This window comes from Cupressus sempervirens, chromosome 4 (genome assembly GCF_028749045.1).
Source record: "Cupressus sempervirens isolate cs-2001-9-10 chromosome 4, ASM2874904v1, whole genome shotgun sequence".
Taxonomy (NCBI): domain Eukaryota; kingdom Viridiplantae; phylum Streptophyta; class Pinopsida; order Cupressales; family Cupressaceae; genus Cupressus; species Cupressus sempervirens.
Window position 1 is genome coordinate 244,520,940 of NC_143121.1, and position 26,021 is coordinate 244,546,960.

General features: G+C 34.6%; 1 protein-coding gene across 3 annotated transcripts; it reads left to right on the forward strand.

Moving 5' to 3' along the window:
- Nucleotides 1–840: 840 nt before the first annotated feature.
- Nucleotides 841–25,907, forward strand: LOC149560922 (sugar transporter ERD6-like 4). 3 transcript variants are annotated; one of them, XM_089824889.1, is made up of 18 exons: nt 841–1,118; nt 12,885–12,947; nt 13,048–13,137; nt 13,282–13,341; nt 13,516–13,581; nt 14,121–14,186; nt 14,326–14,401; nt 14,520–14,584; nt 14,825–14,917; nt 15,228–15,308; nt 23,374–23,458; nt 23,808–23,854; nt 23,967–24,029; nt 24,140–24,199; nt 24,397–24,453; nt 24,561–24,620; nt 25,046–25,160; nt 25,270–25,907. In XM_089824889.1, exons 2-18 carry the CDS (start codon nt 12,918–12,920, stop codon nt 25,380–25,382), a joined length of 1,227 nt encoding a protein of 408 aa, XP_089681015.1. In that variant the 5' UTR covers nt 841–1,118; nt 12,885–12,917; the 3' UTR covers nt 25,383–25,907. The 3 variants fall into 3 exon arrangements, with proteins under 3 accessions (XP_089681015.1, XP_089681013.1, XP_089681014.1); XM_089824887.1 differs by having other exon boundaries at nt 946–1,444; XM_089824888.1 differs by lacking the exon at nt 841–1,118 and adding an exon at nt 1,159–1,444 and having other exon boundaries at nt 23,404–23,458.
- Nucleotides 25,908–26,021: the final 114 nt, after the last annotated feature.

The following is a 26,021-nucleotide window of genomic DNA, read 5'->3' on the forward strand; positions in this document are numbered from 1 at the left end:
TGGATGGTGAGAGAGACATAGTGTGAAGGATGAGAGATAAAGAAACATGAGAGAGTTTTTGAGACTTTAATTTAATGAATAATACAAAAACCATGTATTATAATAGTTGAAGCCTTTATAACTCTCTAACTCTTGATTTCTTTAAAGAAGTCCCACTATGACCTTTTCTCTATTGCAAATAATAATCTAGCTTTAAGGATAAAACTTAAGCTAACACTAATGCAAATGAAAACTCTAATTTCAATCCAAAGTTTAATTCTAATTAGTTGAATAAAAAGAAAAAAAGAAAAAAAATTTGATTGTATTAATTATTATATAGGTGGTGATTTATTTTTTTTCCAAAGGGAATCTATTTCATTAAGCATATTTTTGAAGTGAACATATAAAATCTATAATGTACCATTAATATAATATATATAATTATTATTATTTATTCTTGTAAATTACTAACAATAATGTCTTTCACTCTTTCGTCGCGAGTGCTACTAGCTTATATATATTATATATATATAAAATACGCCGAGAGATATCCTTCTCGAGACGCCTATTTTCATAATCTCACTCAGTGCAATAGACGCCTCGAGAAGTATATCTCTCGGCTTATTTTATATATATATATATAAAAGCTAGTTATAATTATATTTAGTTTATTTCTATTTTATTTTTCAGACATGTAAATGAACATCAATATTTTTTCAAAATAAAAAATATTTACCTCTCGACATAATTACATAAATGTTAACACAATTTTAATTTATTTATTCATTTAACTTGTAAATTGTTTTTTTTTTGGAGGGACCCATTGCAGACCAAGTTATCGAAATGTCCAGCTTTTTCGACAATTCTGAAACTATCCAGAGACATGGATGTACATTTTACGAATTCAAAAAACTATACTTCATTCCCACATTTTACAAATCTACGATAAATTCTGCAATGCATTTTGTGATCACCCACATTCTTGATGCCTGAATATGCCGTGTTCCTCCAATAACAGGACCCCACAATTTGATGTGGCGCAAATTTGAAACATATCAGTTGTAAAACTGATTGTAAAAGTTTGACAAACACGTAACCTATTGCTTCATGAAGGATGATGGATATACGTTGCCTATCAGGCACGCTAGATGGCCCTACCTTTCTTATATATATATTGTTAATTTATTTAGAATTATAGTCAGTTTTCTTTTAATTTGTGCTTGTGATTTGAGCTAAAATGAGTTTTAATGGAACGAATCTGGAAATTGGGGATTTGGAGAATGATGAAGATGCGAAGACACCATTGATTTATCAAACAAATAGATGGTATAGCAATTCTAGGATTAACATTGAGAGAGGTGGTAGTAGCAGGCAAGTTCCAGAGGCTACTGCCCAAGAAACTTCTATTAATGCTGTACTTTGTACTCTTATTGTGGCTTTGGGTCCTCTGCAATATGGTTTCACAGTAAGTTTGCTTCTCTTGTATGTAACCAGTCATTTTGAGGAGAATGAATTAACTGCCATATAAACAAATTTGCTTTTCTGCAATGTGGGTTTGCAGTAAGTTTGCCTGTGTTGAAAACTTGAATCTAACCAATCATGTTGAGGAGAATGGATTAGTTGGGATATATTTTAAGTTTGCTTTTCTCCAAGAGGGATTCGCTGTAAGTTTGCTTGTATGAATGTAGCCAGTCATTTTGAATGAAATGATTTATCTCATTTTCTTCGTTGTAATACGGGTTCAGATGAAGTTTGCTTCCTTTCATAATATAATTCATCATTTAGTTATGTTTTCTTGATTGTACGGGGTCTTTTTTCTCGTTTGCTTGCATTTCATTTGTCGTTATCTTTTGGTTTGCTCTTTCCCACACACCTGCTTTTTGCTGTCTCCTTGGTTGTGTGCATTCAGTCCCCTAGACCCTTTTGGTGATTTCTTGTTAGACATTAACAAATCTATCTTATCTTATCTTATAGGTCTAGTCTCAACCCAATGAATGCATCATCAAGCTTAAACCCCACTTGCCGTGGGAAAGCCATGTGCTAGGGTTCTAATTCTACCAAATTTGTTTGTGACTTGCAATCAACATTGCCTGGATATGAAATGAGGCACCTGTAAGAGGTTTCACTACTCACATTCTTCTTGTATGATGTGTTTTATTTTGTTAGGTGTCTAATAGGGCTATCTTGTTGGACTAACCGCCAATGTTCCCCTTCTGGATTCGTGAATAGCTTAAACATCTCCTATGTTCTATAAGTCTAGTGGTTGTATCAGGCATTGACAAGTCGATCTTTTTGTGCAATGACAACCCTAACCTTTCTAACAATTGGTATCAGAGCTTGGTCACAGGTTTGAATCTCCTTAGTTAACGCTGAGGGGGGATTGTTGAACTAACCGCCAATGTTTCCATTCGGGATTTGTGAATGGCTTAACCACCTCCTGTGTTGTATAAGTCTACCAGTTGTATTGGGCATTAACAGGTCGATCTTTTGGTGCAACGACAACCATGACCTTTCTAACACATCCTTATAGCCTAGGTAGGAGCTCGCAGGGGTATTCCTATGGTACTTGCACCAAATAGCTCAATTAAGCATAGAAGCTAGATACATGGAGTTCCTATTCTCTCAAAATTTACATTAACCTATGCTGACTTGTCATGTGTGACATGGCATTGCTTAAAGACCATTTAGCAAAGGATGTAAGCTAGGTAGGATCTTGCTAGGGGTATTCCTCTGTTAAACTAGGTAGCTCAATTGAGAATAGAACCTAGGTATAAGGAGTTCCCATTCTCTCAAGTTTTACATTACCCCACCTTGAATTGTCATGTGTGACATGACATTGCTTAAAGACCATTTAGTAGAGGTTAGTATTGACAATTTTAATAAGTTCACCTTCCCACTAATCATGGGCAACACCCACTCAATAGTGTTGTAGGTTAGCCATCCTTCAATGCATATCTCCTCTTAATGAGAGAGGAATGAATGAGAAAAACTGTAAACAATTGATTGTTGATTTGTTCAGGTAAATTACTTAAATGGTAGTAAAGCTAGTTTCAATTTTTACTTCAATCCCTGGTCCTAACTAAGAGTAGTATATGATAATAAAACCGATGCAATTTAGTGGCAGAAGTCTCTGGTTTTGGTAGCAACTACCTTTTGATTAGTCCCTCAGTTTTGGTTCTACAAAATAGAAAATAAGGAGTTGGCCCAAAATTTCATCAAATAAAGGATATCCATGTCCCCAAATGAAGGAAGAACAATCTTTGTAGTGGGCAGATTTAGAAAGTAATATAATGTAAGAGAGGGAGGTAAGGAATTTTTAGCCTAGTATGGGTCCTCAAGTAACTGAGAATTGTTAAATTAAAAAGGAGTCTAAAAACAAGTAGTGTAAATTATAATGATCATTATTGGTGGAGACTAACTAAATTGTCTTTTCAAATGATGTAAATATCTTGAACACTATTCAACTCTGTTTCTGAATTCTTATATGAGTTTACTTATATTTTATATATATATATAAGCCTTGGTGCTGATGATAACAAGATCTTCCTTCAATTATACTGAGACAGATTTAATTTAATACAAATATGTGCAGGTCTGAATTTACTAGCTGAGATCTATATTGCTGTTTGTAATAGATATATCTCTGCAGTTTGTGAATGAGCGTGTGCGCGCACACACATATATGTGTTGAGACATGGTCATGTAGGGGCATGAGCCACGTAGAGTCATGACCCTACGTGGTCATGCCTCAACACATATCATTTCAAGTAATGTGCCCAAGATAGTATAAGCAACATTTCATATATTTCTATTGGTGGTAAAACAAAACCAATACATGTAATCGGTATTTGGATTAAGAACCGATACACAATATTAACTGATCGGCATTCTGATTACCACCGATACATATTGTTATATGATCAGCATTTAACATTTGAATAAATATGTAACTAAAGGTTTATGATAATATATATATATTCAATCAAGCCTTCATAATCAGATTTATCATCAATGATGTATATTAACATACATTATTTACTTATAGAGTTTGCTTCAATTTACTATGAGGCTAACATTCTCAACATTCAAGCAGATATAATACAAGATTAAATACCACCTTAAGTGTGGTCAATGATAGATTTATGTTATGGTGTCCAACAAGATCCGGCTCGAAGAACCATAACAATTTAATTTCATGGTGTTCGACAAAATCTGGCCCGAAGAACCATGATAATACTTGCTCCAACAAATTTTGGTGTTAGGAGATAAATCAACAATTGATAAGGTCGTCACCTTACAATAGTGACCTTACACATATGAAAGACCGTCACCTTTCATAACACAAATTTGAAAATAATCTAATTTTCAATTATTCATGAATATAGATTAAATTACAAATGTATTTACAAATATATAATGCCAAGTTTACCTCTGAAGTACTCTATTTTCAACCTTGCAAGAGGCTTGGTGAAAATATCAGATTAAATTACAAATGTATTTACAAATTTGTCATGCCAAGTTTACCTTTGAAGTATTCTATTTTCAACCTTAGAAGAGGCTTGGTGAAAATGTCAGCATTTTGCTCATTAGTGTTGATATAAATTAGTTTGATGACATTTCTATGAACCATGTCTTTTATATAATGGTATGGAGTATTGATGTGCTTTGATCAATTGTGGAAGATAGGATTAGCAGAAAGTTTGGTGCAGCTCTGGTTATCACAATGAATCACTATGGGACTTAGTTGCTTTCCAAAAAGTCCAAACAATAGTTTTCTCAACCATACTGCTTTGCGAGCTCCCATGGAGGCTGCCATATATTCAGCTTTAGTGGAACTCAAGACAGTTGTTGGTTTTTTTCTAGTGAACCAAGATATTATTGTTGATTTAAGACTAAAGCAACATCCTGTAGTACTCTTGCAGTTTATAGAACAACCAGCTCAATCAGAATCAGTATATCCTTCAAGTTTAATCTCAATATTTTTGTACTTCAAACCAAGTCCAACAGTACCACGTAGATATCTCAAGATATGTTTAGCAGTCATCAAATGAATCTTCTTTGGTTCACACATGAAATGACTTGAAACATTTGGGTGATGCAGAGTTCTCCCCTTGATACCATAAATTCATAATAGAAACAAAGGAACAACAACAAATGCAAGAAAAAAATATGGACTTATTTGCGCCGCAAATGCGGAATTACAAAATGTTAAATCACATGGGCGCCTTCAGTACAATAATTTGCAAGACAAGCTGCGAACTATCACTCAGAGTTGTCCTAGATAATGTTCGGGTCTTTCTTAAATAGGAAGTTCTATGCCGCTCGAGAAGGTTCTAGATGCTCAAACTCAATACCTAGGGCCGACAGACCCTAACAAAACATATAGAGTCAGCCAAATACATCTTTGACAATTATTTTAGAAATTTCGGGTAGCCCAACTTGGGAAGGCCATAACTCACGAATAGTTGCTCTGATTAGCTATTATAATCACTTTTTGGAAACACCAGCTCCTGATCTATAGGTTCATAACGGTGCTAGCGCCCTTCTATCAAGTTTTCGGACCTCATTCGGGCACTCTAAGGCCTCCAACGGTGAGCCTGAAGATTTTTCTACAAAAATTTTCATAAAAAATCTGCAATAACTTCTCTGATACTTAAGCTGGAGCAATGAGATTTTTATGGTCGGCTTATATCTCTAAAATGAACCTTCCTGTAGAAAATGAGAACATTCCGAGCTCATATGACAAATTTACTAAAAGTAGCAAGTTCTCATAAATAATAACCACCTTGTCTACTAGTCCTTATTAAAATAGAAAAGACTGAAAATAAAATATTTTTGGGTGATGCAAGATTGCCCTTACACCTAGGATGCTCCCGCATCATTTTGGCATAGCAGATATCAGGCCTAGTGTTTGCTAAATACATAATTGATCCAGTGATCTGTCTGTATAGTGCGGGGTCAATGGGTTCTAAATTCATAGCTTCTTCTTTTAGCTTGTGTAGGTTTGTTTCCATCGGAGTTGCTAGAGGTTTGGAGTCCATCATACCAAATCTAGTTAATATGTCATGGGTGTACTTCCCTTGATTTAGAAAAATATGGTCTTTCTTTTGACATACTTCTAAACCCAAAAAGGAGTGTAGTAGGCCCAAATCCTTCATTTCAAATTCAGCTATAAGATCTTGTTTGCATTTTGCAATTAAATGATCTTCACCTTTTATTAATAATTCATCAACATATAAAACAAGTATTAATATATCATCGTTAGATATTTTGAAATATATGTCAGGATCAACATCATTTTTGGAGTATCCTAGTTTGGAGAGGTAGCTATCTATCCTTTTATGCCAAACTCGTGGTGCTTGTTTGAGGCCATAAAGAGATTTCTTTAGTTTACATACATATAGGTTCATGTCTTTTATAACAAAACCTTTAGGTTGTTCGATTTATACTTCTTCATTAATGACACCATTCAGAAATGTGGTCTTGACATCCATTTGATGTATCTTCCATCCTTTGGATGTTGCAATTGCAATGATTGTCCTTACTGAAGTGTATCGAGCAACTGGAGCAAATGTTTCCTCATAATCAATACTTGCCTTTTGAGAGAAATGTCGAGCAACAAATCTTGTTTTATGTCAATACTACCATCTGAAGCATACTTGATTTTGTATAACCACTTTGATGAAACAATTGATTTGTCTTTTGGCCTAGGTACAATATCCCAAACATCGTTTCATAATATGGATTGATATTCTTCGACCATAGCATCTTTCCATGCTTGACAAGATAGGGCTTCTTCAATAGTTGATGGTTCAGATTTTGTAAGCTCAGTCACTAGTGCAGTGTAGCAAGATTTATTTCTAGTTTTCTTGCTCTCTCTGGAGATTTCATCTGGTTCAACATGATTTTTTTCAATCATTTTCCTTGCCCACAATAGCCTTTTCTTGATATTAGAGACATCTCTATTTTCTGTGTCGGGTAATAGTTCATTCTCTTTTGATATGCTCTCCCTCTGATTTTTAGTTTGTAGATTTTCATCTAATTCTGCGATGGGCTCATCTTCTGTACTAGTGGATAGTTTTAAGGTAGTGTTTTCTTCAAATTTGACATCTCTGCTGATTTCAACTAATCTTTGCCCAGGTATATAGACTCTACACCCTTTGGTGTTTTCACTGTACCCAACAAATATTCCTTTCTTCTCAAATGGTTCTAACTTGGTTCTCTTTTCTTTAGATATGTGAATGTAAATAGGGAAACAAAATATTCTAAGATGACTTAGGTCAGGCTTAATTCTTGTAAAGGCTTCTTCAGGGGTTATGTTATCTAAGATTGAGTGTGGGCATCTATTTTGAATATATACAGCAGTATTAGTGGCCTCAACCCAGAATGAGAAGTGTAATTTTTGATCATGTAGCACGGCCTTTGCTGCTTCAACAATGGTTATGTTTTTTCTTTCTGCCACCCCATTCTATTGAGGCTTATAAGGTACAATACACTCCCTCTTAATCCCAATAGAGGTGTAGAAGTCTTTGAAACTTTCAGAGGTGTATTCATCCCCATTGTTTAATCTTAGAGTTTTTATTCTTTTTAATGTTTGATTTTCCACAATTGCTTTGAACTCTTTAAATTTCAATAGGTCCTCATTTGATTCTTTGACCTTTAGAAAATAAATCTAGGTTTTCCTAGAAAAATAATTAATAAAGATTATGTAGTATGAGAATCCTCCAAGAGAAAGTGTTGGCATAGGTCTACATAAATTAGTGTGGACTAGTTCCAAAACTAATTTAGATTTGTGTTCGCTAGGAGGAAAAGATCTTTTTACATTCTTTTCTAGAGCACATCCTTTACAAATGCCTATATGGTTTGAATTTAAGTTAGGTGTTCTAGTGGTGATTTTTCCTATATTTGGTAGTGTATTGAATCCAATATGTTTGAGCTTTCTATGCCACATTTCATTAGGGTTTTTTACTTCATGATTTAGAGCTTGCTTTTGGATGTTACATAGTTTATATAGAGTTCCATCTCTAAACCCTATGGTGATAGCATTCTTGAGGTTAGATTTTTTAGGCAAGTACAACACTTTGTCTTCATTAAAGGTGACTTGATACCCTTCATCAGCAAGTCCAGAGATGAATAATAAATTCCTTTTTATGCCAGGTATGAAAAGAACATCTCTCAATTTTAGAGCAATCCCAATTCTTAGTTGTATAGAACAGGTCCCAATTCCTTTTACTGGATAGATGGAGTTATCTCCAATGGTAACTCCTTGAATGGTATAACTTTCAAAAGTTTCAAACTTATCTTTGAATCCTGTTATGTGATGGGATGCACCACTATCTATTATCCACACATTTTTGTTGTATTTCACATCACCTGATAGTGCTAAGTAGAATAATAGATTTTCTTCCCTTTTTGTTTCGGCCAAGGAGGCTAGAATTTTTTCCCTTTCTGGACAAAGTCTAAAGGTATGTCCAAATTTCTCACACTTTAACATTGAACTTTGGAAAAGTCTTTTCTATTGTTTCCTTTTCATTGATCATTTTTCTTCCCATTATGTTTAAATTTTCTCCTCTTCCCTCTGTTATTAGAGACTGAGAAAAGAACTTGATTTGAAATGATCCCTCTAGAAATTAGTCTTGATTCTTTTGAGGTGCAATCATTTTTAAATTAATCAAAAACTAGTATTGAAGGTCTGCTAATGACTTGGATGAATGCTTCCCAAGATATAGGTAGTCCTTTAAGTGCCATTATTGACAAATCTTGATTTTCTACTTTGTTTCCAATAGAGGATAGTTGATTCTTTATTTTGAAGATTATTCCAAAGTAGAATGAGATTGACTCTCCTTTATTCATTTTCATATTCATAAGTTGATTTTTTAATGTAAGCAATCTACTTGAGTTGTTGATCTCAAATGTATCCTTAATTGTTTTAAATACTTCAAATGCTTTCTTGAGATTTGATATGGAAGGAAGAATATGACCTTTGACTGAATCAACAATGATTTTTCTGGCTTTATTATTTCACCTTTCGTAAGTGGCTTTTTTTGCCTCATCTTTAGGTATTGAACTGTCTGTCTCAATGAATGATTCTAATTCCAATTCTTTGAGAATTTATTGTTGTAATTCGAATTTTCCAGGAGAAGAAATCTGTTGCTCCTTCAATCCTATCCTCGACTCTAACATTGTTTGCCATAATGTTTGTTTTAAGAAATTAGTTTAGCAATCTCTCTACAAATTTGGCTCGAATACCATGTAAATTATAATGATCGTTATTGATGGAGACTAACTAAATTGTCTTTTCAAATGATGTAAATATCTTGAACACTATTCAACTCTGTTTCTGAAATCTTATACGAGTTTACTTATAGTTGGTGCTGATGATAATAAATCTGTTTGATGTGTGCAGACCTTCCTTCAATTATACTGAGGCAGATTTAATTTAATACAAATATGTACAGTTCTGAATTTACAAACTGAGATCTATATTGCCATTTGTAATTGATATATTTCTACAGTTTGTAAATAAGCGCGCGCACACACACACACACAAATATATATATGCGTTGAGACATGGTCATGTAGAGGCATGACCCTACATGGCTCATGCTAGGTAGAGTCATGACCATACACGGTCATGCCTCAATTGTTTCAAGTAATGTGCCCAAGATAGCATAAGCAACGTTTGATATATTTTGACCGGTGGTGAAACAAAACCAATACATGTAATCAGTATTTGGATTGAGAATTGACACACAATATTAACTGAACGGCATTCTGATTACCACTGATACATATTTTTATATGATCAGCATTTAGCATTTGAATAAATATGTTAATAAAGGTTTAGGATTATATATATATATATATAAAAAATCAAGCCTTCATAGTCAGATTTATCATCAATCAAGTATATTAACATACATTATTTACTTATAGAGTTTGCTTCAATTTACTATGAGGCTAACATTCTCAAAAAGTAGATGCTGGTTTTCTATTTAGTTAAATACTTATGCACTGACTAGATCTACAACTATCATCTCGTCTCTATATTTTATTTCCCTGAACCTATTAAAGATCTATTCTATGGAGATGGAACTCTCAAGCTCAATACTTGCCAGCTATGGAAGTCTTTACCATTTACCTTGAGTGCTGAAGGGGTAGTCCAAATGGAGGAGGAGGATTTGAGATTTAAAGAAAAATTAAAATATAGGTGTATACAAATGATCAGATTAGGTGAATGCAACTTAAGATTACTGTCAGCAATTATAGCAAAAGAAAGGAGTGTTTTAGTTACATTGCTCCGGAAATTAAATAATCAAAGAGTTATCAATTGTATGGTCATCAAGAGTGATAACGTTCTCTAGGGAATGGCCCGAGGTAATAAGTCTTTGCTATTACTAGTTACAAAGTACTATCGATTCTTTTACCATCACAGGTCAAATATTTAATGGAAAATAAAGAGATTTGGAACAAGTACAGGGAGGACCACCTACCAACCAAAACTTGCTTAGGCCTGACAAGTCTTTTTTGCTAGCAATAATGGTAATGGAGGGCACTCGATTTCTTGCTAAAAGTGGCCACTGTAGGGCAGTGAAGGAAGAGTGAAATGTGACTTAATCATTGGTAGGTCTAGGAGATTATTTCAATACTTGACACACTGAGACAGCTACCTTGCAGTGGAACAGAACAGAAACATCTTTAATCAGAATCGTAGAACAAAAACATTTTTATTAAAAGAGAATTTGTGTTTTTCAGGTTGTTCCATTTTGTGTGGAGAATACCCAGAGCTTATCAGTTGTAAATTAGTCATGTTTTGAGTAATAAATGAGTAGATCAATTAATTATGGATTGATTCAGATAAAGAACTTAAAGTGGTAGTAAAGCTATTTTTAACTTTTACTTCTTCCCCTGGTTCCTAAACAAGAGCAGCATACAAAACTGATGTATCAAGTGGCAGCAGTCTCAGTTTTGGTGGCAATTATTTTTTGATTTGTCCTTAGTTTCGATTCTACAAAACAGAAAATATATAAAGGAGTTGTCCTGAAATTTCATTTAATTAAATATATTCATGTCTTTGAATGGGAGAGTTAGAAATAATAAATGTAAGAGAGGAAGCTAAGGGATTTTTAGCCTAGTCTGGGTCCTAAAGTCACCGTGAAAATTGTTAAATTAAAATGGAATCTGAAAGCAAGTAGATACTAGCTTACTATTTAGTAAAATAAATATGTACTGAATCTACAACTATCATCTTGTCTCTATATACGATTTCCCTGAACCTATTAAATATTTATTCCATGGAGATGGAACTCTAAGGCTCAACACTTTTGTCAATGCTATGGCAGTGCTTTATCATTTATTTGAGTGCTGAAGAGGTAGGCAAAATGGAGGAGACTGAGCTCTAAAGAAAAATGATAATATTAGTGTCTACAAATGATCAAAACGGGCGAATGCAACTTAAGAGTACCTTCAGCAATGATAGCAAAAGAAAGGACTGTCTTAGCTACATTCCATAGGAAAAATAAAGTATTAGTAAGTTATCAGTGTTTGTATGTCATCAAGAGTGATTACATTCTCTAGGGAATGGCGTCAGCTAACAGAATCAGTGCTGCTACTAGTTACAAAGTACTATTGTTTCTCTTTCCATCAAAGGTCAAATATTTAATGAAAAAACTAGAGATTTGGAACAAGTATAGAGAGGACCATCTATCAAACAAAACTTGTTTAGGTCCAAAAAGTATTTTTTGCTAGCAATGTCAGTGGGGAAGGCAGGGTACTTGACAGCTTGCTAAAAGAAGCCATTGTAGAGAAGTGAAGGAAGAGTGACATGTGAATTAATCCATCAAGTTGGTCTAGGAGACCATTTCAGTACTTCACACCTGAAGACAGCTACCTTGCAGTGAAACAGAACAAAATCCTCTTTAGTCAGCACAGTAGAGCTAGTATATTTTTTTCTTCATGTTATCCAGGAATAGAGAATTTTACATCTATTGAAAAACAAGCTGAATTGGGCTCCTCACTTTGAAGTGTCTCTTAAGCTACACTTTCTGAGTGCAGATTTAAATCTCAATCAACCAATATTGTGCTTTAATCAAATCCTTTTATGTGTAAGCCATTTTGAGTGCTACTGCTAATTTAGAAATTTCAATTTGTTCCACTTTTTCCTATACCGAATAAATCTCTTTTATCATTTGAGACTAATCCATACTTTCCGCAGAAGGAATTGATTATGAGGTGCTCGTGCACATTTCAACTCCTGTGGATTTCTTATCAAAGAGTGCCCTAGTACGCAATATATACTATGTCCCACTCTAAAAGCATGGCAGGTGCAAGGGGTTTTATGCATCTCCAAGAATGAACAAATTAAGGTTTCCAAAATAAGGCAACAAGATGGTATTAAGGAGCAATATGATAAAATCCATCAGCTTTATCCTTGTCCTCTACAAGTGACACTGAAGAGAATCTCCCTGCAAAAATAGCTAGGTCTTGTAGAACTCCTATCTAAAACCAGATGTGGGGGAGCTTCCTAGTTCTCAAAGAAGCTACTTGTTTCCCTTACATCTCAAGCAAGCTTGACATATAACAGATGAAATGTACCTTCATTTTTCAACCCACAACAAGCAAAGTGTACAATGAGAATAACATCTGGCTTACAGGTTCCAAGCATTACTAGGATAGAGTATAGTAAAATAAATTTCTTGTGTAATGTCATAAAATATGAATTATTTAAAAGAAAAGATAAAATCATAAAAGTATTCCAATGATCCAGATTAATTCTTAAGTAACTCTTGGAAACTTCTGTGCAACAGTTGGCACGAACTTCACAAATGTCTTATTGCTATTTATTATAGTTGTTATATTAAGAAGGGGAAAAATAAAGAAAAGTGATATTAATCGCTTTGTTGCAGACTGGCTATTCATCACCTACTGAGAGCAGTATAATGAATGATCTCAACCTGACCATTTCTGAGGTATGTTGCACCCTTGCAGCATTGTTTGTGCCTCTCTCAACTAGAATTGCAGATGTCAAGCTTACCATTGTTGATGAATTGGCTACTAAATATCATACAGTTCTCTTTATTTGGATCACTGTCGAATGTTGGGGCAATGACTGGGGCCTTGGTCAGTGGGCTACTTGCTGATTATATTGGAAGAAAAGGGGTACGTTTTTAAGAGATTGTATCAATGAAGGGAAATATAAACCGATATATATGAATTCAGTTTTGTCCTTTCCATCTTAATTGATGTTAAATGTCTGTGTTACTATTTCTGATTTTTTTGAAAGTTTTTTCTTTACATATACAGGCACTGGTAGTAGCCTCAATACCCAATATTCTAGGGTGGATAGCGATTTTTTTGGCAAAGGCAAGATGTCATTCTCCCATTGGTGAATCCTGCTTTATATAAATATGGCCTACAAAAATATAATCCTCGAATTATAACATGCATGGTTTTAGTTCACTATTGGAACTGCTGTAATTTGCACATGAAAATCACATGCTTGACTATTCTAATTGTAATATTGCTATCTGGGTGCAGGATTCTTCATTTCTGTATATAGGTAGGTCATTGACAGGCTTGGGAGTAGGGATCATATCATTCACTGTAAGTTCATTAATTTACCATAACCCTTTACACCAAATTGCTGTTTTTGAGTGTTTATCTCCTCGTGAGATTTATAAGCTATAATTTCCAGTTTTAATTCTTATTCTTCACATAGAGACAAATGTTAGCCAAGATAATTCTAATTAAAGTCCACTGAATGGTTTTGACAACAATTGGAAAATTATTATTTGCCAGAGCAGTATTTGTCATATACTTGAAAAGCTTTCCGGCATAGAAAAATTGAGAGGTGGTCTTTCTAGATGCATTTGAAACTTGAATTCCTTGTCAACTTCTGAGATTGAAATATTAGATACATTGTCAAGAACTTGAAACTATATTAATTTCTTAATACTATACATTTGTCTGTATTGGTCAGATTGTTCTATTGTCCTATATTGAACCACTTCTCTTCATATGAACATTAGCCAATAAAATAATTTCCATTATTAATGCCAAGGATTACTCCTTCAAGTAATCAGGAAGAAAAATGTCCTAGACATTCCTACAAATTTCTATGTTGCATGTTATGATCTTTTCAGGTGCCTGTGTATATTGCTGAGATAGCTCCTAAACACTTGCGTGGGGCTCTTGGGACAGTCACCATGGTAAGAACTTGCCCATTATCAGTATTTTGAATTTTCTGAAAAGTCAACCTTTAAACTATCTTTATAGGTAAAATTTGGTCATTGGTATTCATCTGCAAAGTCAGAGTTGTGACAAGTTAAGAGACAACTCGTGTTACAGCTTTCCATAACAATTGGTATATTCATGGCATATCTATTGGGAATTTTTGTTTCCTGGAGGCATCTTGCAATTGCAGGTATGTTGGTGCAAATTATATGAAAGAGAGGATAAGGTATAATTTAAGCAAGATATTAAAATCTCTTTGAGTGGCAACTTAATAATGCTCATATTTGCAGTGTTTTATGACTATGCAGGTGCAGTTCCCTGTTGCTTATTGGTTCTTGGGCTTTTTTTAATCCCAGAAGCTCCACGATGGCTGGTAAAAATATATCAATGTAGTGTTACATTTAAATTATGATGAAAATTTGAAATTCATGGTTTTCATCACTGCTAAAACTTAACCTCGTTAATCTTGTGTTTAAGGGCATTCAGGCTAAGATTTGTAAAGATTCAGACTTTGAAATGTGCATACTAACCCTAAATTTCAATTTTGATCAGATTGATGCTTTTCACCATTGCTTAAACTTATCCTGGTTAATCTGTGTTTATGGGCATACAGGCTAAGATTGGTAAAGATTTAGACTTTGAAGCTTCCTTACAAACTCTTCGTGGGTTTGACTCTGATGTTTCCCTTGAGGCAACTGAGATTAGGGTAATTCTTTCTTTTAGAATTTAATCTTTCATTTATTTACTTTATGCCTTGTCTCTTCCATTCTATCGAAATAAAACAGAACAGAAGAAATCCTTACATTCTTTTTGGCTTTGCATTGGGTAGTCCAAGTGCCAAGAAACATGTTGTATCATTTTTTATTTACCAGACCATCTTTGTAAATACCTTCTTAACCTTAATCTCCTTAGTGTGCTAAAACACTATCTTGAGCAAAACCTGCAGTCAGAAATTGGCAGTTGTTTTCATGAAGGAGCCTTTCCTCCAATTGATCTGAAAATTTATTGTGCTTTAGAGTGCAATGGAGCTTAACAGGCGAGAATCAAATATCAAATTGTCAGACTTATGCCAGAGGAGATATGCATTCCCTCTTACTGTAAGTATTCTTACCTTCCAATTTCAATGCCAAAAACTAGAATGTGACATTTATGTTTTAGACATCTATAGGAAATCATATGAAATCTCTATATGCATTTGGTTAAGATGTTGAAATTAGGATGGCCTTGTTAGAGATGTTATAATGTTGTGATGATTTAAGCCTGATGCTTTGTCAAATAACAAACTGAAAGTTGAGCTATACCTTTAGTTATCTCTACCTATTCTTTTAAAGCTTTTCTTTCAAAGTAGTTTCTAACCTGTATTCTCCACAAGACATTTACTGAGTTAATATTATAATTTTTTATTCCACCCAAAACCTTGAACACTGATCAATGTACCTATAGATTTACAAACTGCTTAGCTTTTAGCACCCACAAATCACTATAATTAGTAAACAGCATAGTTTATTGGACCACACAAGCTTGTGAATCTTAAGTTTTTCCATCCCCATCTCTTTTATGCACATACTCATGGGGGCTGTACTGAGTTTGAAACACCTGACTTCCCTTTTGCTATCTCTTAAACATCAGAGAAACAATTCAGATAAACATCTTAAGCAGTTCCTAGACTATATTAGTGTAACATAAAAGGTTGGTGTTGATGATAATAAGGGGTTCTAGTGTGGTTCCCTACTAGTGACATAAAACCAACCTTGGTCACATTGGAAGGAAGATGACTCACTAGACTCAAGTAAGATAAGCCCTAAGTGAGTGCAATAGTCCCTTGTTGTAATTGAGGTTTGATTAGGTAAATGTGATTGGACAATGAAAAATTGAAGGATAGAAAGGAACACAGTGAGTTTTGGGTTGCACAAACTGATAGGAAGAAGACAAACCAGTTTTGATGCTAGAAAACACAACCTAGAGATTGCAACTAACTTGTATATTCAGTCTGAAGAGGATCTAGAGGGAGTATGTCGGCTTGATCAATCTTTTCTCAGGACTACATTGACTGGGTCAACCTGTTCCTTGCACTTCCAACTGTTTCTAGTTGTAGATTGTTGATGAGGTCTTGAACTTTCTAGATCTGACCATGGTGTGAGTGCCACCTATTCCTACACATATAAACGAGAGAAAATGTTGTGTAGAGAGGGGTTTGCCTCAGTCAAACCCTGGTTGAGGAATCAACCTTGGAATAGAAAGGAAATATGCATTAAAAGAAAGTGTGCTAATGTAGATTTGAAATATAAATGTATATACCTTCACAAATGGACTTGATGCCATAATGTCTATGAAGAATTTTGTAGTTGTCTTGAATGTGATTGTACGTAGTTGTTGGATCTTGGAATGTGGAGAAGAATCAACAATTCCCTACACAGATGCATAAATTTGAAAATAATCCTCGTCTTCAATGTTGTTATGCTTGATATCTCTTGCCTTGAAGAAGAACAGTATTCACATTGTTATTCGTGTGTTTGGAAGAAGGAAATTCTTTCTTGATTGAGGTCTCCTCTACTTGGCCTTCATGAGGAAGAGAAGCTTGCTGCAATTGATAAGCTTTCCTTTAAAGAATGCTTTGGATACTTGAAATCTATATGAGAATGCTTGAGATGCAAAACTGTTGGAGAGATCATGAATACTTCTTGCCTTATGTCCAAATGAGGAGAGATAGGTTGTTTATATACCCCTTAAGCATTTTGGAACTCAAAACTCGAAGGAAGCTGATATGATTTTAGAATTCTTGCTTAACAATTGAGATGGGTCCTGAATTTAAATTTTGAGGCAAACCTTTTCTCATGAGTAGACCAACTCTGTTGACCTATACCTCCCAAAATGTCTTGAAATTTGTTCTCGGGGTTGGGAATGTGGAGAAGAGGCCGAATTAAAAGAAAAATCAGGCTAGATCAAGCATATCAGACATGAAAATCCAAGAACTCTAAAATGGGGCCTAATTGAATATCTAATTATTGGTGCTTATAATATAGGATGGTACATTTAGCCCCCACTTTAAGAAGAGTATGAGATTACCTCATGTCGGTAAACTAGATCAAAGCATTAGAATTTTGTTTAATCAAGGTCAAAGAGGCAAGGACACACCAAGACCTCAAGTGACTTATATCCTCATCAAATCAAAAACTAAGATAAAAAAGAAGAAACACTCAAAATGGAAAGAAACAAAGACATGACCAACTAGCTTAGTAAGGGTTGCCTTACTATGGGTCATCTAGAGAGAAAGAGTAGTGCACAGACGAAATTGACAATCTAGCAAGCTATGTTATGCTAGTCAACTCGTCAAAAAGGATAACCAAGTGAAGCATTATCCTCAAGGAAATTATTATGAAGCATTGCACACAATTGGGTAAATGAAGTAAATTCAAACGATATCTTATCCCTAATGCCATTTTGCTTATTAGAAATTTAAATATGCTGAACATCAATATCAAGCACAAGATAATAAACCTAAGCATGCAAATGTTTCAATCTACCAATAAAATCTGTCATTTTTTTAACACCTCATTTACAATGCATCAAATCAGTCAAAAAAATCTTAGGACCAATTTTATTTTGATATTGTTAAATGAAAGCATTAGCAAGTTTTTAAAACAAGTCAATGAAATAAGGAGACAGAGAACAATATCATTGTAAGGGCTTATTTCTAAATGTTCTTGTAATGTCCCCATTTTCTGAGTGACTCCAAGATGACATCCATTACTGGGACCCTCGTGGGCTCGTCATTTGTAGAGAGGACATATTGGTTGACTTATACTTTCTATTTTGGTACATCTCTAGGGTGCAGAGCAGAGACTGACCAGATCCAAGAATAGTAGCACTTCTTTGGAAGCAGTTTGAAAGTATTACTATTTATAGTAACTTAGTTATCGTAGCAGTTACTATATTTGGTAGTGGCTATTGGAGGCAGTGATGGGACAATGTAGAATGTCATGAGTTGTAGTTTCTTGCTACCTTCGTTTGGAGTGTTTCTTATGACTTACTATTTATTGTAAGTCAATTAAGAGGGTTGCTAATTTTAGAAGGGCACCTAATGACTAGTCAAAACCCCATTTGTAGTGGTGATTAATGGTTGACTTAGGAATTATTAAAAACTAGTATAATTAATGATATTAAATAACTTATAATAAAGTTATTTAATAAAGTCACTTTAGTGATCATCTAAAAGGACAATGGGGTCATGACCCATCAATTAATTTGTAAAGTGACTTGATTTTATTTTAAATGATGCCTAAGTCAAAACTATGGAAACACACACAAAAGTTATATAAGTTATATAACTTTAAATGAAACAAGAACAAATATGTGGGAATATATCTTTTATCCAACATGGTTAAGGAATGTGTTTGAGCTCTCAGAAGAAGGAAAAGGGGACTTAAGAGCTCATTCTTATATATTGAATTGATCATTTTTTGTGCTTAGATATTGTTGAATTTTATGAGTTTATCCAGGGAGGGTTTAAAGGAGCCATTCCATGTTTGGAAGCCATTATTACTCAGCTTTGAGGTATTGAAAGATTGCACTGAGATTGCTGGTTGTGCTTGCCATTGTTCTGCATCAGCCTTTTAGAGTTTTGTGCATTTACAAGGGTCTTATCTTATCATTCATGGGTCAATTTGAAGACATTTAATTGTAGAATGAAAGAGTTTTGTGAGAAGTCAATTCTAGATTTTATATCCTTCTTCCTTTGGCTAGCACATGCCCATAATATGCAAGTTTACCATCATTTTGAGAACATTTATCAGTGGTGTTTGGCTGTTTATAGGGCGATCAGATTATTGTTGTTTGCTGCAAGTTGAAAGACTATATTAGACATTCATAGCCATGTCCCATCTATCAATGAAACCATGTGCCCATTTTGGGAAGGATCGATCTCTTTAGAAGGCTGTTTGGTGCTTGTTTCAGAGGAATTTGACATCTTTCATCACTGTTTACTAATTTTGGGTAGAGATTATACATTTTCTGATCTGAATAAACATTCAATAATCTGGAAAAAGCTACAACAGTCACCATTCATGCCCAGATTTACAAGAAAAAGCTGTACTCTTCTTTTTGGGTATGAATCTTTGCAAAGTATTGTTGTACTTGTCATCTGGATGTATATTTTGAACTGCTGGGTAAAAAATAAATAAAATTACAGTCCATTAAATTTGTAGCAGCAGTGACATAATTGTCATTAATTAGTTATATTTCATTGTACTTGCAATATTTGTATAACTTTCACATTGCAAAAGCTTCACATTTCAACCCAAACTCAATCAAAATCAAAGCACACATTCAAACTCAAATTCATTCCAGCAACTTAAAACATTTTAAAAGTCCACCTTCTAGTGTTTAGAAGTGCCAATTTGAGTAATGGGCAATCTAGGTTATTTAGAGTGGTATCACATCTTGCATGATAAGTGTTGGACAAAATGTCAAACTACAAGAATTGAGTTAGAACCTTCAGGGTTCGTTATAATTCTAGTAAACAATTTAACCATGAGTTTATGATCATGAGACAAGTTGCTACATGAAGTTTCAAATATTTTCACATGATTCAAGGGATTGTCTTTTCCAGTGTAAGTCTCCAATTGAGGCATTTGCTTGTTGTGAGGGACAGCGACATGGATGATATCTAAGGACAAAGAACTAGGAACATCACGAGTTTTAATATTGAATTTGAATTAAATCATGGAGGCAATTTGTTGTTGCAGGGATACATGGTTAGGAGAAGACTGTTGATAGCGGATTCAACACATAGATTGGTAAGAGACATGTGTAAAAGATTCAAAACATTAGGGGAAACAAAAGGAGCATTGGAATATGAAAATGGGACATTATTGAAAGTAGGTATGGAAGATGGTTGGGAAATATATGGAACACTTGTAAGAATGATGGGATTAGGAATATTTCTAGGATTACCATGTTTAGGATTGATGATTGAAATGTTGAGTGTTGACTTGGTGGTTAGCATCTCCTTAGAGATTTGTGTCTTGGATTTGGGTAAGTCTCGGCATTTGTATCAGGCATTAACAGTTCAAGCTTTTGGTACAGCAGCAAATGCTACCTTCATTTGGTATCAGAGCCCTTGGGTCACAGCTTTGAGTCTCCCTTCAGTTGGAGCTGAAGGCTCAGTTGGTGTTGAGGGGGAGATTGTTGAGTGTTGACTTGGTGGTCAGCACCTCCTTGGAGATTTGTTCCGTGGATTTGGGTAAGTCTCAACATTTGTATTGGGCATTAACAGTTCGAGCTATTGGTGCAACGACAAATGCTACCTTCATGAAACATGTATAGTCATGAGAGGTAGAGTATATGTAGGAACACTAGGTAATGAAGTAAGATTGGGAATAGAGGTCCCAACACTAATATTAGGTTGAGGCAAACCAAGATCTTGAGCACAAGCTTTGATAGGTTTAACATCGTTATCAATAAGATGGGAATTAACACAACAAATCAACAGAATTGTCATCATTGTGACTCAACTTCGTCATTCCTTCTACTAAGGATTTGGCTTACCTATTAGCATGTTCTTGACCTAATCATTGCTTAGATTTTGCAAAATTGTGGGCAAATTTATGCACTTGGGTAGGAGAGACTTCTAAGTTTTCATCTTTATCATGAGGAGTGGGAAGATGGATTTTCAACAACAGTGAGACTATCATTACTAGGCATAGTCGTATCATTAACATTCCTAGGGTACATAAAGGATTGGGATCAAAAGAACGCATAAGTATACAACTTCTTACTAGAATTTTATATGGACTTAAGTTATGACACATATGCACAAGGTAAGGAAATAAAAATGTCTAAAAATGCCAATGCAAGTATTCACCAAGTTTACGCAACATAAATGTAATCAAGCATAATTGCATATGAAACATAATGAAATGCAATGCATCAAATAAGATATAAACACCAGATAAGAATGGCAATGCCATGCATTGGGATCACCAAAATGTAACATGAAAGATTGATGTTGATAATAATAAGAGTTTCTATTGTGGTTCCCTATTATGACAACAAACGAACCTTGGCTACAATAGAACCCACTAAGCTCAAGTAGGCTTAAGTGTTTGAGTGAATGGAATGGTCCTCTACTGTAATTGAGGATTGATTAGGTAAATGTGATTGGACAATGCAAGATTGATGGCTAGGAAGAAAGGAATAGTAAGTTTTGTGATGCACAGATTGACAAAATGAAGACAACTCAATTCTGTTGCCACAAATAGAGCGTAGAACTACAACTAACTGGTAAATTTAGTATGAAGAGAATCTAGAGGGACTATGCTCACCTGGTCAACCTATTCTTGGGACTAGGTTGACTTGTGCCTCGCACTCCAAAATATTTGTAGTTGTAAATTGTCGACGAGGTCTTGAACTTTCCTGATATAATCCTAGTGCGAGCACCCTTTGTTCCTATACACTAAAAAAAGAGATACTGTTGTGTAGAGAGGGGTTTTCCTTAGTCAACCCCAAGTTGAGGAATCAACCTTGAAATAGAAAAGAAATTCGCATGAAAAGAAAATGTGCTAATGCAAAGAAGAGACTAGAATTAAATGTATATGCTTATACATTCATTAATGGACTTGATGTTGTAATGTCTATGAAAATGGTTGTAGTTGTATTGAATGTGGTTCTATGTAGTTTTTGGATTTTGGAATGTGAGGAACAGTCAAGGATCCCTTCACAAATAGATAGATCTGCAAATACTCCACAAGTCTTTAGTGTTGTTATGATTGATACCTCTTGCCTTGAAGAAGCACACCTAGTTTACATTGATATTTGTGTGATCGAAATAAGGATCTTCTTGCTGAATTGAGGTCTCTTCTACTTGGCCTTCATGAGGGAGAGCAACTTGCCTTCAAAGGATGCCTTAGATACTTGAAATATGCTTCAGATGAGAAATTGTAGGAGAGAATTTGAATTCTCATTACTTGATCTTGAATGCTTCTTATCTTATGTCCAAATGAGGAGAGGGAGCTTTCTCATATACCCCTAACAAGCATTTTAGAGCTCAAAACTCAAAGAAATCTGATGGGATTTTAGAGGCAAACCTTGGGGAGTAGGCTGATTGGGTCGATTTATTCCAAGAGTCGGCTTATTCCCCCAAAAAGTCTTGAAATTTGGTTTGGGGGTTGGGAATGCAGAGAAAAGGATGGAATGCATAATGTGGAGGTCGACTTATTTCAAGAGTTGGCTTATTCCCCCAAAAAGTCTTGAAATTTGGTTTGGGGGTTGTGAATGCAGAGAAAATGATGGAATGCATAATGTGGACTCAAGGTTGGATCAAGCATAATAGACATGGAAACTGAAGAACACTAAAATGGGGGCTATTTGGGCATCTAATTATAGGTGCTTACAATTTAAAATGGTACAGTTAGTATGAAAGATTCATATTTAATATTAAGCCTTACCCTTGTTTCATGAAAAAATTTGACCCTTATTATATGGTAAGGAGTTTGATTCTTTCCTTGAATATGTTTTTGTCAATGCTTCATGGTTTCTATTATGTTTTAGGCACATAATATTTCCTCTGACCAAGGGTTGATAAGTGCAACTATATGTCTCAAAGAAGAATATTATTTTGTAATGAATTGAACTCATTAGTACTAAGTTCTTTAGAATTGCAATATTGAAAGGTGTTTCAGATGCAAGTTTTTCTTGGAATCAAAGAAAACATATCCTCCAATGGAACTGTATTTCATTATATGTCTATGCTCACATTCCCTCGCATTTTTGTGCCTTTCCATTTCTTAGACACATTAGCTTCTAAACCATACCATTTGTTCCAAAATCCAGCGAGTCCATGAGACACTAAGCCCTTTACTCGACTATCTTCAAGCTTTCTTATGCTAAATTTTAGGCAAATACTTTCCATTGTCATTACAAATTCTACTGCCAGATTTTCTAGTAACCTCTACTAGGCCCAAATGTTTTCTATAATTCCTTTTAGTAAAGTAGATTTGCAAATCTATCCATGCTTTCCTGCATCTGATCTTCCTCTTTCAGACTTGCTTTGTTTGGTGTCATTATCATCGCATGTTGAGAACTTGGCTAGAATTGAACTTAAGGTATTTTCTTGATGACACTTATTGTGTAAGAATCTTATTATTTCAGAATGTTAATTGTCAGATTGGCATTGGGCTGCTTGTATTGCAGCAGTTGACAGGAATAAGTGGCATTATGTTCTACAGTACTTCCATTTTCGAATCAGCTGGTGAGTTGTTTTATCACAAATTAATTGTTCTACCAACAAAATAGTGGTCCATGCACAACCATGTTAGAACCTCTGCATTGCACGTTCACATAGTACAAAAGCTTTGGTAGAATAGAAGAAAATAAACTATGTTAATTATACAGATGGAAAAAGTAGGACCATGGGATTCAAAAGTACATTAAATTATGATAGGGAAGTACTACAGCAAAAATACAAGGAAAAAAATGGCACCTGCATATTTGATAATTTTAAGTTGAAAATTTCTGTTTGCAAGGGATGTGATATCTACTTGGGAAATTAATGTATAATCCAGAAAGAAAAAGTTACTTAATTCGAATAAATCCGACAGGAATCTCAAATGCTGAGGTTGCATCCCTTGGACTCGCTGCAGTGCAGGTGATTGTGAAGTCCTAAGCTAGAAGTTCAGCCAATTGCTTGATAAAAGATTTGGAAAAGAAACTTTTTTTTTTTCTTCTTGACACGCAACTTGTATAATGATGTCATATAGATTCCAATGACTTTGTTCATTGCATGGCTTATGGACAAGGCTGGTAGATGTCTTCTCCTCATGGTAAGTAAATATGTTGTTTCTAATAATGCTCTGTTACAAGATCATAAGAATGCGCAGATTCAACTAAAGTATTCTAAGAGAATTATATAATATTTCTTTCACTCTTCCAGATCTCATCTGCAGGAATGGCAGCTAGCCTTTTCCTTATAGGGATTGCATTCTACCTAAAGGTACATTTCAACCAGCATTACATTTCTTTGTAGCAGATGAATGAGGTATGCAGGCTTTAATCTATGAATTGTACAAACAGGGAAAAAAATATTCCTATTGTTAAGCAGCTATTTACGTTCATTTAATCAGCTGAAGACAGAAACCTAATTAAGCTGTCATTTTGAAATTTGATCTAATGCTTCATTGAATCTTGCAGAGTAATGTGCTCGCAGCTTCTTATTTTTCCAGTATTTTGGCTTTAGTTGGTTTATTGGTAAGCCAAATTTATGTACTAGGCGTTCTGATTTCACTGCAAATGATCCCATTTCATTATAGTTAACACCTAGTGATACTTCAACTGATTGGTGCTCTTCATGACAGGTTTGTGTTGTTTCCTACTCTATTGGTATGGGGGCCATCCCATGGATTATTATGTCCGAGGTAATGTGTCTTCTCCAATTTATACTTGAGAAATATTCAGCAAAATACACAAAGTTTAGGAATATCTTTCAATTCAGAAAATAGATGTTCCCACAGTAAAATATTTGACATAAAAGAAACAAATCAAATTTTGGAAAAGTAGACATGGCCTATTAGTGAAGTTAGCATGACTTCGATTTCTCAAGGAATTGCACTTGATGCAAACTCATCAGTACAAAAGCTTGTGGGTATATCAAGTAATCTAGATATTGGACTTCTATAGTGTTCCGATAATTTGACCTTCTATCAATGCTAATCTTCTAGATCAAATTTCCCTTAATACTAGACATCCCATCAATGAAAGATTCTATTCGTCTTGCTCTGATTTGCAGTCTTATAGGCACTCAACCACAAAGCACTCATTCTTGTCTACTCTTCTATTACAGATATTACCTGTCAATGTCAAGGGCATTGCTGGTAGTGTGGCAACAGTGGCCAATTGGTCTCTTTCCTGGACCGTGACAATGACAATAAATTTACTCTTAGAATGGAGCAAAACAGGTAAGTTTATGGCCAGATCATAAACTCCAGGTAAGTATATTTCTTTTTTAGTGTTTTTGGGATCACTGGCATAGGATTGCAAACTCAAATCGAGTTATGTTTCTTACAGGAACATTCATGTTGTATGCCCTGTTCAGTGCACTTACCTTAACCTTTGTGGTATTGTTTGTGCCTGAAACCAAGGGGAAAACTCTGGAGGAAATTGAGGCATCCCATAGATAAAGTTTGAGGTGGTTAGAACTTAGGAACCAATAAGAGTATTGAGGATGATGTATTGCTATATAAGCATCAGGTTCCTGCAATGGATATGGTGGGTAAATCGAATAAATCTTGTGGATCATGAAACTGAAAGATGATACTCCATGCATTAGGAATTCTATGTTGTCCTCAAAAGTTGGGTTCACAAGTTTGCAATACACCAAATTAGGCGGCGTCTATACAGCTACCTATATTGGGGAATCCATGGCTTACTTCGGTAAAGAAACCTTGACAGAAGGATCTTATGATGAAATTCCGGAGCATTTGAATATAAATGGACATTTGATATTGAATGGTGATATATTCTTTAGGATTTTCAGTAAGCTGAAAAGACTGGGTCATCTTATCTGTAAGAAGTTAAGAACTGTATTCCCAAGTATTGTGTGAAATTAAATTGGATTAATTTATACTCTTTGGTGCATTTGCATCATGGAATTTGTAAAATTACAAAATAAAAAGTTTAGTATGGGCAAGCAATTCTTCTTCGTATTCTTTACTTGAGATTTTTAATGTTCTTTATTAATATATTGATCGATAAATGGTTGTCAAATATAAGATAAGAGTAACATGCTCATATCATTACACACCACCTTTTGTTGACAT

Coding starts and splice junctions, on each gene's coding strand:
- LOC149560922 (XM_089824887.1), top strand. CDS start 1,217: ATGAGTTTTAATGGAACGAATCTGGAAATTGGGGATTTGGAGAATGAT. Junction 1,445..12,884: donor CTCTGCAATATGGTTTCACA/GTAAGTTTGCTT, acceptor GCTTTGTTGCAG/ACTGGCTATTCATCACCTAC. Junction 13,582..14,120: donor TAGGGATCATATCATTCACT/GTAAGTTCATTA, acceptor TGATCTTTTCAG/GTGCCTGTGTATATTGCTGA.